The sequence below is a fragment of the Colobus angolensis genome, unplaced genomic scaffold (genome assembly GCF_000951035.1).
Source record: "Colobus angolensis palliatus isolate OR3802 unplaced genomic scaffold, Cang.pa_1.0 Scaffold12, whole genome shotgun sequence".
In the NCBI taxonomy this organism is placed as follows: Eukaryota; Metazoa; Chordata; class Mammalia; order Primates; family Cercopithecidae; genus Colobus; species Colobus angolensis.
The window spans coordinates 6,428,710-6,441,038 of NW_012113141.1; the positions used below are offsets into that span (position 1 = coordinate 6,428,710).

At 39.2% G+C, this 12,329-nt stretch overlaps 1 protein-coding gene across 5 annotated transcripts in view; it reads right to left on the reverse strand.

Annotated features, from left to right (window-relative positions):
• Positions 1-12,329, reverse strand: part of P4HA1 (prolyl 4-hydroxylase, alpha polypeptide I) — a 90,811-nt gene that overhangs the window by 20,564 nt on the left and 57,918 nt on the right. For all 5 annotated transcript variants that reach the window (XM_011928041.1, XM_011928026.1, XM_011928017.1 and 2 more), the window contains one exon: positions 698-797. In XM_011928041.1, coding sequence (XP_011783431.1) covers positions 698-797 — 100 coding nt within the window. The remainder of the gene's footprint in view (positions 1-697; positions 798-12,329) is intronic.

Sequence of the window (12,329 nt, forward strand, 5' to 3'; positions counted from 1 at the left end):
ATCTCCTGACCTCGTGATCCGCCCGTCTCGGCCTCCCAAAGTGCTGGGATTACAGGCTTGAGCCACCGCGCCCGGCCCAAATGAGATTATTATACATTGATTTTATGTTTATTCTCTATAACTAACATTCCTATATATACCTGTTTACTACAGATATTCTGAGTCAAGTTGTGATTATGACAGAGTGAAGAATTATTTTGAGACAGCTGCTTTTGATGACAAATGACTTATAGACATAAAAGTAACAGTAGAAAAAGAGAAGTGATATAAAAAGTCCTATGTTTCACTATTACAAATAAAGGAAAACTATTTGCTTAAAAATAAATAAATAAATGAATAAAAAGAAAAAAACTATTTTTTAAAACCCACCCTGGCCACTTGACAGGCAAACTGAGGTCTGGGGGATAGAAAAAAAACTACAGTGTACTTAATATTAGTGATATGTATTTTTCATTTCCCTAGACATCTATACTCAACAGGGAGAGTTTTCATGTTTTGACAAGAAATGTAAAAGTCACAGAACAATCATAATTTTTCCCATTATTAAAATCACTTTGCATGGTTGCAGCTTACGGGTCACTTTTTAAGGTCGCAAACTATCATGCAAATTGAGGACTACCTGTTCAGTGTAAAGGAAATCTCCTCTGAAGCATCTCCTGAAGAGTAAAAATGACTTAAGGATAATGTGATTACCTACCTGTAATTCCTCTGCTGTGGAAACATCTAGTCCTGTTAGATCTTGTATTCTCATATTAATTCGAGACACCACAGGGTTTTCATAGCCAGAGAGCCAGGCACTAAGAATAAGAAGAATATTAGTTTTATTGATAATGTTTCATTACATGGAGATGAATAGCTATTATTTTGAAAGCCGTATAATATATAGGACAATAAACCTTTACTGATGGCATTTAGTTCATTTTCTTGCTTACTATTATCTTTATGAATGGATAATGTAATTTTTTAAAAATGTCACATTCTACTGTTAGAGGTTGGGAAGGAAAAAATTGATCAAATTTATTATAACACTTCTACGAAAACAGTTGGATTAATGTAAGGAGGCTACATTGAAAGCCACCTACGTTGAGAACTTCAAAAAATTCTTTAAAAAACCATACCAGGCCGGGCGCGGTGGCTCAAGCCTATAATCCCAGCACTTTGGGAGGCCGAGACGGGCGGATCACAAGGTCAGGAGATCGAGACCATCCTGGCTAACACGGTGAAACCCCGTCTCTACTAGCAATACAAAAAACTAGCCGGGCAAGGTGGCAGGCGCCTGTAGTCCCAGCTACTCGGGAGGCTGAGGCAGGAGAATGGCGGGAACCCGGGAGGCGGAGCTTGCAGTGAGCTGAGATCCGGCCACTGCACTCCAGCCTGGGTGACAGAGCGAGACTCCGTCTCAAAAAAAAAAAAAAAAAAAAACCATACCAAACAAAACAACGTTCCTTCCAGGTACGGTACAGGAACTGACTATGGTGGAAGTCATGGGGTCTTTAGCTTGATGTACATAACGCTAATATTTTATAGGAAAAAAATTCTGCTTACTGCCTAAATTTTAAAAAGGTACCCAAACACACCTACTGAAGGATGGACAATTATAGGTGTTGGTGAGGATGTGAAGAAACTGGAGCCCTCATACATTGCTGATGGGAATGTAAAAGGTGCAGCCACTTTGGAAAACAGTTTGGTACTTGCTCAAAATGCTAACCAAATGACCCAGCAATTTACTTCTAGGTATATATCCAAGAGAAATTAAATCTTATGTCCATACAATAACTTGTACAGAATTTTTTATGGCATCATTACATATAATAGCCAAAAAGTAGAAATAACCCAAATATCCATCAATTTATCAATGGACACATAAAATATGGTATATCTATAAACTGGAATATTATTGTATCACAAAAAGGAATAAAGGTACTGGTGAGGCACAGTGGCTCATGCCTGTAATCCCAGCACTTTGGGAGGCTGAGGTGGAAAGGTCACTTGAGGCCAGGAGTTTGAGACCAGCCTGGGCAACACAGTGAGACCCCAACTCTACAAAACATTTTTATAATTAGCTGGGCATGGTGGCATGCACCTGTAGTTCCAGCTACTCTGGCAGCTGAGGCAAGAGAGCTGCTTGAGCATAGGAGTTTGAGGCTGCAGTGAATTATGATCACACCACTGCACTCCAACCTGGGTGACAGAGTGAGACCCTGTCTCTACATACATGGATGGAACATCATATTAAGTCAAGCCAGATAAAAAGGCCACATGTTATATAATGCCACTTCTATGAAATACACAGAAGAGGCAAATCCATAGATAATAGAAAATAGATTACTGGTTGCCAGGGGATGGGGCTGGGGGGAATGGGAAATGACTCCTAATGGGTACAGGATTTTTTTTGAGTGACAAAAATGTTCTGGAATTAGACATTGGTTATAGTTGCACAAGGCTAAAAACCACTGAAATGCATACTTTAAAAGCGTGGATTTTATGATATGGGAACTACATCTCAATTTTAAATGGTACCCCCAAATTCAACTATATCCCTTTTTCACATATGCTTTTAACCAATCAGTCCTTTGCTTTCTTCACTTCTCCTCTCACTGAGCTTTGATTCCATAGCTCATCATTTATAACAACATTCTTTCTAAATGTCTAAACTCAACTGTCTGGCAAAAACAATCCTGGATAAATCTCTTTTCTCCAAGCTTCTATCTGGGTCACCAAATCCTACTGGAGAAAGTCATGAAATAGGGCAGCTATGTCCCACTAAAAATTCATGAATACCACCTTCAAATGGGTTCTTCACTTTTACTTCCTCTTCCACTCTGTACCCTAACTCACTTCAGCCTCTCCCCTCACTCAGTAGATAATGTATCTCCTACTTCAGAGGAAATAAATGCCTTTACAATTAAAAATTATTTCCCCAACTCTGTATATCCCTCCAGTTACCAATCTTTCTTTTCCCTCTTCAAGCTAACTTTGTCAGATTCCTAATCTCTGAACTCATTGTAATCTAGCTTTAATCACTTATATCACTCCCTCAAAACTGCTCTTGCTAATGTTACCCATAGCCCTATTGTGCTTCTAAATCTAATGACATTTTTCAATTCTTATTGTATTTCTTCCTTTGGTAACATTTGTGACAACACTCATCCTTTTGGAAACTCTCTCAAACACTCATTCTCCAGGCATTCCTCCAGTGTCTCAGGCTGCTTTGTCTTGGTCTCCTAATTTACAGCCTGCAACACTATATTCTGCCTCCCTCTCAGGACCGCAGCAACATTTCCTCAAGAACGTATTTCCTCTAGCCCTAAGGCTAGCGAGTATGCTCTTCTCTCTGCCCAGAATATTCTTTTTCACTTTGCAAAATTAAGACTTTGGATATCACCTTAGTTACCACTTGTTTAGAGGAGCTTTCCTTTACCTCTCCCCCTGCCAGATGAAGCCAAAGCTTCCAGAGGCAGACAAAGGAAGCGAGCAAGCGTGAGAGAGAGAGAGAGCAAAAGAGAATGTGTGTGCGTTTCTTTAACAGGAGGAAGACATGGAGAAGAAAGAAGTTTTTACTAATCCAACATGAAACTAACACGACAAACAGGGTGGATTCTTAGATGAATCTAAGGTTTATCCTATATTACTAAAATTACTTGCTTGGTGATCTCTTGCAAATTTTTTGGGACTGGCTGAGTATTACAGAATTCCTCAGTGTAGCAAAAATGGGAAGAATCAAAATGTTACTGTTGTAAAGAATACAGCTGCTTAAGTATATTAAGAATTTTTTTCTTCTAATTCTGCCCCAAGTTCCTGGTAGCACTAATCTGGTATATGTCAATGTACCTGTCTTTCCTGCCTGGCACTATTCGATGGATGTCTGAACTTTATAAGCAACCAACCAACTACTGACTTGATTTTACAGGTAATTGCAATGCTAAATTGGCAAGTATTCTAATAAAGCTTCGAACTAAATGCCTCATGAACAAACTGCTCCTATTCCATCCTGGAACCTATCACCCACAGAGAACCTATCTTCTGATATCTTCAACTTCCCTCCCTGCTACCCACAACTTTTAAATATCTAGCCTTATCATTCCTCTTGTACTTTGGTGGAATCATCGTCCTTCAGCCTTATAGAGGCAGACTTTCTATCTATGCTTTTGATACTGTCCTTTCTAACTCTAGATGCCTTAATCCAGCAGTTATTGCCTCCCTTTTATCTTTAATCTCCTCCTTGTCAATGCTTGCTTATTGAAGTCTCCTGCTACCAAAAAAAATACCTTCACTTTAGCCATTCTAGCAAATTACCACTCCAGTCTTTCACTTCACTCCTTTGAAACTGCAAAAGCAAGAAATGCTTATTACATTCCACAAATGATCATGGGACACTGGTTATCTACACGCAAAGAAAGAAGCTCGACTTCTGCTTCACATTATATTAAAAAGAATTACTCAAGATGGATCAAAGACCTAAATGTAAAAGCTAAAATTATAAAAACTGTGGGAAGAAAACACAGGAGCAATCTTTGTGACGCTGGACTAAGAAATGGTTTATCTATGACATCAAAAGTACAGGTAACAAAAGGAATAAACAGGACATTATCCAAATAAAAACCTTTTGTGCTTCAAAGAATAACATCAGGAAAGTTAAACAGGATGGGCACGGTGGCTCAAATCTGTAATCCCAACACTTTGGAAAGCCGAGGCAGGAAAATTGCTTGAGTTCAAGACCAGTCTGGGCAACCTAGCAAGACCCTGTCTCCACGAAAAAAGTTTAAAAATTAGCCAGGCGTGGTAGCGTGTGCCTGTAGTCCTAGCTACTCATGATGCTGAAGCAGAAGGATTACTTAAGCCCAGGAGTTCAAGGATGCAGGGAGCACAATCACACCACTGCACTCCAGCCTGGGTCCCAGAATGAGAACCTGTCTCTAAAAAAATAAAAATAAAAATTTGTGCTAAAATATATGTAACATAAAATTAGCCATTTAGACTATTTTTTAAATTATGGTAAAATATATATATAATAGAAATTTTACCATTTTAATTATTTTAAGTGTACAATTCACTGGTGTTAAGTACATTTACAATACCTTGCAACCATCAGCACTATCCATTTTCAGAACTTTTTTATCAAAACCAAATAGAAAACTGTACCCATTGAATAACAACTCCCATCTCTCCCTCCCCAAAACCCCTGGTAACCCTCTCTATTCTACGTTCCTTCTGTATGGATTTGCCTATTCTAGGTATCTCCTATAATAAGAATCATATAATGTTTGTCAATTCTAGCTTATTTCACTTAACATGTGCTTTCTTTTTTCTTTTTTGGAGACAGGGTCTCACTCCAGTTGCCCAGGCTGGAGTGCAGTGATGCAATCTTGGCTCACTGCAGCCTCAACCTTCCAGGCTCAGATGACTCTTCCACCTAGCCTCCCATGTAGCTGGGACTACAGGCGTGCACCACCAAAATTTTTTGTATTTTTAGTAGAGACAGGGTTTCATCATGGTGACCAGGCTGGTGTAGAACTCCTGGACTAAGGCAATCTGCTTGCCTCAGCCTCCCAAAGTGCTAAGATTACAGGTGTGAGCCACAACACCCAGCCAACATGATTTTTTTCAAGGTTCATCCATGTTATAAGTAGGATATCCGAATTTCGTTTCCTTTTTTAAGGCTGAATAATATTCTGCTATCTATATATACCATATGTTTATCCATTCATTTGTTGATAGACATTTGGGTTGCTTCTAACTTTGGGATATAGTGAATAAATGCTGTTACGAACATTGGTGTGTATCTGACTCCTTGCTTTAAATTCTTTTGGGTATGTACCTAGAAATAGAATTGCTGGATCACGTGGTAACCCTAAACTTTTTGAGGAGCTGGCAGACTATATTCCACAGCAGTGATACCACTTTATATTCCCATTCCTCACTGCCTTTTAAACTACTGCTTTTAGAAAAAAAAAAAAAATCTAATAACCTCCCAGCACTTTGGGAAGCCAAGGCAGGAGGATCGCTTGAGAACAGGAATTCAAGACCAGTCTGGGAAACATAGTGAGACCCTGTCTTTACAAAAAAATAAAAATAAAAAACGAGCAAAGTGTGGTGGCACATGCCTATAGTTTCAGCTACTTAAAGGCTGAGGCAGGAAGATTGCTTGAGCCCAGGAGTTCGAGGTTGCTATGCCCACACCACTACACTCCAGCCTTGGCAACAGAATGAGACCTCATCTCTTAAAAAAACAATGGAACAACACCACAAACCTTTAATTCCAGGAGTGGCCATGAAAGTCTACCAATTAAGTACTGGTTAAATAATAGGTTATTTCTAATTTTTCTCTATTATAAACAATATTGTAACAAAAAATGCTGTGTCTATATCTTTGCACACTTGTGGGAGTATCTCTATAGGATAAATTCCTAGATGTGGAATTGCTAAATGACTTTTACATTTTGATAAATGTCAAATTTCCCTCCAAAACAGTTGCAATGATTTACACCTACCCATTTCATAAAACCCTTGCCAGTTTCAATCTTTTTATTCTTTGACAATCTTAGCAAGGCAAAAATATTTTAATGGTTTAAATTTTTAAAGTTTTTATTTGCACTTCTTGTTATATCATAACATAGCTCAGCCAGGTGCAGTGGCTCACGCCTGTAATCCCAGCACTTTGGGAGGCTGAGGCAGGTGGATCTCTTGAGGTCAGGAGTTCGAGACCAGCATGACCAATATGGTGAAACCCCGTCTCTACTAAAAATACAAAATTAGCTAGGTGTGATGGTGCACACCTGTAACCCCAACTACTTGAGAGCCTGAGGTAGGAGAATTGCTTGAACCCAGAGGTGGAGGTTGCAGTGAGCCGAGAGCACACCACTGCACTTGACTCTGGGCAACAAGAGCAAAACTCCATCTCAAAAAAAAAAAAAAAAACTCAATGAAGGGTTTGAGTCTTAGCAGTTAAAGCCAATGTTGATTGTAGATTAAAAGACAAAAAACAAAAAGAACTGTCAACCTGTCATCTTAATTGTAGTTCTGTTGTAGTCACTACAGAGGAAAATGAATTCTACTGATGCATGGGAAGTTACTTAATTTGACTTTCATGTAAAATCCCCTCCAAAATATAGTAACACTCCATTTTTTTTGAGATGGGGTCTGGTTCTGTCACTCAGGCTAAAGAGCAGTGACGCTATCTTGGCTCACCTTCCACCTCCGGGGCTCAAGCAATCCTCCCACCTCAGGCCTCCCGAGTAACTGGAACTACAGGCATGCACCACCATGCCCGGCTAATTTTTGTATTTTTTGCAGAGATGAGGTTTCACCATGTTGCCCAGGCTGGTCTCAAACTCCTGAGCTCAAGCAATCTACCGGCCTTGACCTCCCAAAGTGCTGGAATTATAGGTGTGAGCCATCACACCTGGCCCAAAATATATTAAGACTTTCCTTAGTTTAAGAACTATCTTCAAGTTATTCATCTGGATCCCATTCTTAACAAACCATTACTGCTAATCTGTCTTCAGTGACATTATTATAGACATATCAGGTTATCTAAAAACTCAGCTCTGAATTTACATTGTAACATTAGTAAAAATTCAATGGAGATCATTATACTGTAATGTATTTTAACTGCCCATTTTTCTTCTAGGACCTGGAAGTCCTACTCTTATGTTAGATTAAATCTTAAGAAATCCAGAGGTTTTTCTTTCTAGTACTCAGTGCTTTATGAGTTGGGATTTTTTTTTTTTTAACATTATAGCATTTAATAGGAAAAACCATTTGAAGATCATTTATCTTTCATATAACTGTAATTGAAAATGTCAACTAATTATACAGTGTTTTTCCCCATAAAACACAATTTAGTGCCAGGAGAAAAAAGAACTATTTCTTCAGATAACTTTATATGTGTCCTTTTTTTTCCATTAAAAACTAAATAGCCCAAAGTCTCTTCCTTTTGGCCTTAATGACAGGACCTGAGGCCAAAGCTGCGCGTTCAATTAGAGTAACATTTCTATGCTTTTTTCCTTTCTACTGAGTTTCTGCTGTTAAAAAAAAAAAACAAAGCAAAACTTTATGATTTTGTAAAATATCACTAGAATGCGCAGAGTAAGGGAGCAACATTCTTACACAGCAAGACTACACTTCTAATATGTGAGTAAGGAAGGTACACTGAAGTAGACAAGACCATTTTGGAGGTTTTCGAGATTGTTACAAAACCTCCAAAGAAAAATGTCAGTAATATAATTTGAACATGATCACTACCTTCTTCTTCTAACCCGACACACCCATAAAAATATTCTATGATTAGCTAATCTAAAACTACTATATTTTATTTTTTTTACAAAGGCAAAAGATAAGTCATACCCCAAAATGCCAGTAACAGAGGGCAAAATTTCCAATAATTCTTCTCTAGGTGCTTGGTTAACAAAGGCTAATAATTTAGACTGGGAATTTATCCAGTCCCTTTGCTTCTTAGTGGGAAAATTATACAGTAACACTGTACATCCACCCATTTCAGTTATCTCAGTCTGAGTACCACAGTTCAACCCATTAGAAGGCAGTGTTGTTAAAAGTTATGCCGTTAAGAAAAAAAAGCTGAATAACTCAAAACTTTTTGTATTTGTTTATATATACTTTAACACTAATTTGCTCCTTAGTAACAAGGTAAAATCTTAAGCCAAAATATCATATTTATGATATATTTAAGGCCAGGCATGGTGGCTCATGCCTGTAATCCTAGCACTTAGGGAGGCCAAGGTGAGAGGATCACTTGAGCCCAGCCAGGAGTTCAAGACCAGCCTGGGCAACAAAGCAAAACCACATCTCTACAAAAATACAAAAATTAGCTGGCATGGTGGTGTGCATTGTAGCCCCAGCTACTCAGGAGGCTGAAGTGGGAGGATTGCTTGAGCCCAGGAGGTGGCGGCTGTAGTGAGCCATGATTGTGTCACTGCACTCCAGCCTAGGTGACAGAGTGAGACCCTGTCTCCGAAAGAAAATAAAGTAAAATAAAATAAATAAATACACAAATCATATATAAATATCATGTTACATTTATGATATCATAAATACCATATTGTAGGAAATAATTACTTCAGAGAAAAAAAATGAAAATCACTTCCCCACCAGAATCAAAAAAGTTTTTCTACTACTCTAAATAGATTATTGTTTATTTGCATAAGTTGTTATTTATATTACTTTAACTAGACTTTATGAGTTCACTTAACTATCTTTTCAGGGCACAAAACTGAATGTTTACATTTCAAAAACTTCAAATTCCATTTCTCTGCTCTAGTCAAAATTATTAGCTTTTCCATTTACAAGCTGTAGTAAATTCTTAGAGTTTTTATTTGCTTTTTAATACTGGAAAAGACAGAGATGACTTGCCAAAAGTTAACAGATGGTCAGTAACATAAGTAAAGCCTTTTTTGGCTGGATACAATGACTCACGCCTGTAATACCAATACTCTGGGAGGCTGATGTGGGAGGATCACTTGAGCCCAGGAGTTTGAGACCAGCCTAGGCAATAAAGTGAAACCCTGTCTCTACAAAAAAAATTTAAAAATTATCCAAGCATGGTGGTGTGCACCTGTATTCCCAGCTACTCAGGAGGCTGAGGTGGGAAGATCACTTCTGCCCAGGAGTTGGAGGGAGCAGTGAGCTATGATCATGCCACTGGACTTAGGCCCAGATGACAGAGCGAGACCCTGCCTCTATTTTAAAAAACAAAAAACAAAAAAAAGGCCTGTTTTGTTTTATGGGGTTTTTTGTTTGTTTGTTTTTTGAGACAGAGTCTCGCTCTGTTGCCCCGGCTGGCGTGCAGTGGCACAATCTCAGCTCACTGCAAGCTCCACCTCCCGGGTTCATGCTGTACTCCTGCCTCAGCCTCCCGAGTAGCTGGGACCACAGGCACCCGCCACCACACCTGGCTAATTTTTTGTATTTTTAGTAGAGACGGGGTTTCACTGTGTTAGCCAGAACGGTCTCGATCTCCTGACCTCATGATCCGCCTGCCTCGGCCTCCCAAAGTGCTGGGATTACAGGCGTGAGCCACCGTGCCCAGCCTGTTTCATGTTTTTTAAATAGCAAAGGAGTTCCAAAAATATCTTGCCAAAAAAATTCTATTTGCTGAAATGCTGGAACAAATTATTACTTCCACTGAAGGTGATGTCATCGCTTAGACAGTTCTCTAAATACAGATATTTGAAATTCCTTTCTAAATCATTCAAAATACAGATGTTCTCAGGCTACAGGGGATTAAACTAACAGACATCAGAACACAAATTTTTTTCCATTTGGCAACTGAGATACCTTTTTTCCTTTTTTTGAGACAGAGTTTTGCTCTGTCACCCAGGCTGGAGTGCAGTGGTGCAATCTCAGCTCACTGCAATCTCTGCTTCCCAGGCTCAAGTGATCTTCCCATCTAAGCCTCCTGGGTAGCTGGGACTACAGACGTGCACCACTACTCTCGGCTAATTTTTTTCTTTTTAATTTTTTGTAAATAGAGACAAGGTCTGCTCAGACTGGTCTGAAGGTCCTGGGCTCAAACCATCCTCTCACCTCAGCCTCCCAAAGTGCTGATATTACAGGCATGAGCCACCATGCCTGGCCTTCTAATGCTAGTAGCTAAATACCTTCTGCTGTGATTTATAATATGTAAGAATGGTTGTACGTTTCTCAAAAATTCAATAAAACTGCTTTAGCTACAAAACTAGAATATTTAAAAAACAGGTTCGAAATGTTTAGAAATATTTAGTATTTTTTTTTTTTAAGTGTATAGATCACTTTCCTACAGTGATTTATTTTGACTTATTGGCAACAGTCCATTGACTGTGGGCTGGATATTTCTTCAAAAGGGCCATTGTATATATAGAAAATTTCCAAAACACAGTCTTCCAAAACATTGAATTCATGATTTATTTTATTTTTTTTTTTTTGAGAGGGAGTCTCGCTCTGTCACCAGGCTGTAGTGCAGTGGCACGATCTCGGCTTACTGCAATCTCTTCTCCCGGGTTCAAGCCATTCTCCTGCCTCAGCCTCTTGAGTAGCTGGGATTACAGGTGCGCCACCACACCCAGCAAATTTTTGTATTTTTAGTAGAGATAGGGTTTTACCATGTTTCCCAGGATGGTCTTGATCTCCTGACCTCGTGATCCACCCACCTTGGCCTCCCAAAGTGCTGGGATTGCAGGCATGAGCCACCGCTCCCAGCCGTAATTTTGTTTTATATGCTTCCTAGAAGCATGCAAATCTAGAGAATTTAGCTATTTACAAACTTTATGACAAAAAATGTGTAAAACCATGCAATAATCTGATAAAATCTGTAACCGTTTATTTTTTATTTTTTTAAAGGAGTTTTTTGTAGATATGAATTAGGTTCTGTAACAGAATGGAAAATTAGCTTAATGTAAAAATTGGGTTAATTACAATGTTCAGAAGCACTGTAAGTCACATATCAAAACATGTCTATGCAAATTAGTTTCTGCAAATCTTTACTATCTATTAGTGTTCCTTAAGGATGATTGCTCCTGTGATTAAAATGAAAAGCATATTATGGCAAATTTAAATTTTCTTCATGTCTTCTAATGGGGTTCAGGACACTCTACCCTAAAATATTGGCACTGTATCATTTGAGCAGAAGCAGAAAGTCTCTCTGACCTTCTCCTATTCTTTTCCCCTTAAGCAGATCACAAAAGAGTTCTCTGGGCTGGGCGTGGTGGCTCACACCTGTATTCCATCACTTTGGGAGGCTGAGGCGGGTGGATCACGAGGTCAGGAGATCGAGACCATCCTGGCTAACATGGTGAAACCCATCTCTACTAAAAATACAAAAAATTAGCCGGGCAGCGGCGGGCACCTGTAGTCCCAGCTACTCAAGAGGCTGAGGCAGGAGAATGGCATGAACCTGGGAGGTGGAGCTTGCAGTGAGCCAAGATCACACCACTGCACTCCAGCCTGGGAGACAGAGTGAGACTCCGTCTCAAAAAAATAAAAAGAATTATCTGACCTTCCTCTCAAGCAGTATAAGACTTTCAATCCAAAAGTATCTTCTCTCTACCTGGAGGAAAGGAACATCCTATCCTGAGACACAGAGATACCAAGAAGTATCTGAACAAACAGGCTTTGCTAATTTCCCCCCAGTTTATTACCATTAGATCATATCCTCTTTGTTCGTCATATTTCTGCATGACTATCCACTCATCAAACCTACCATAAAAATACACAGGTTTCTTCCTCTGGGGACAGGGCATAGCTAAACAGAAAGCAGCAGAAACCTCGGCAGAGGTAAATGCCCCTGTCTGACAGCTTTGAAGAGAGCAGTGGATCTCCCAGCATGGAGGTTGAGA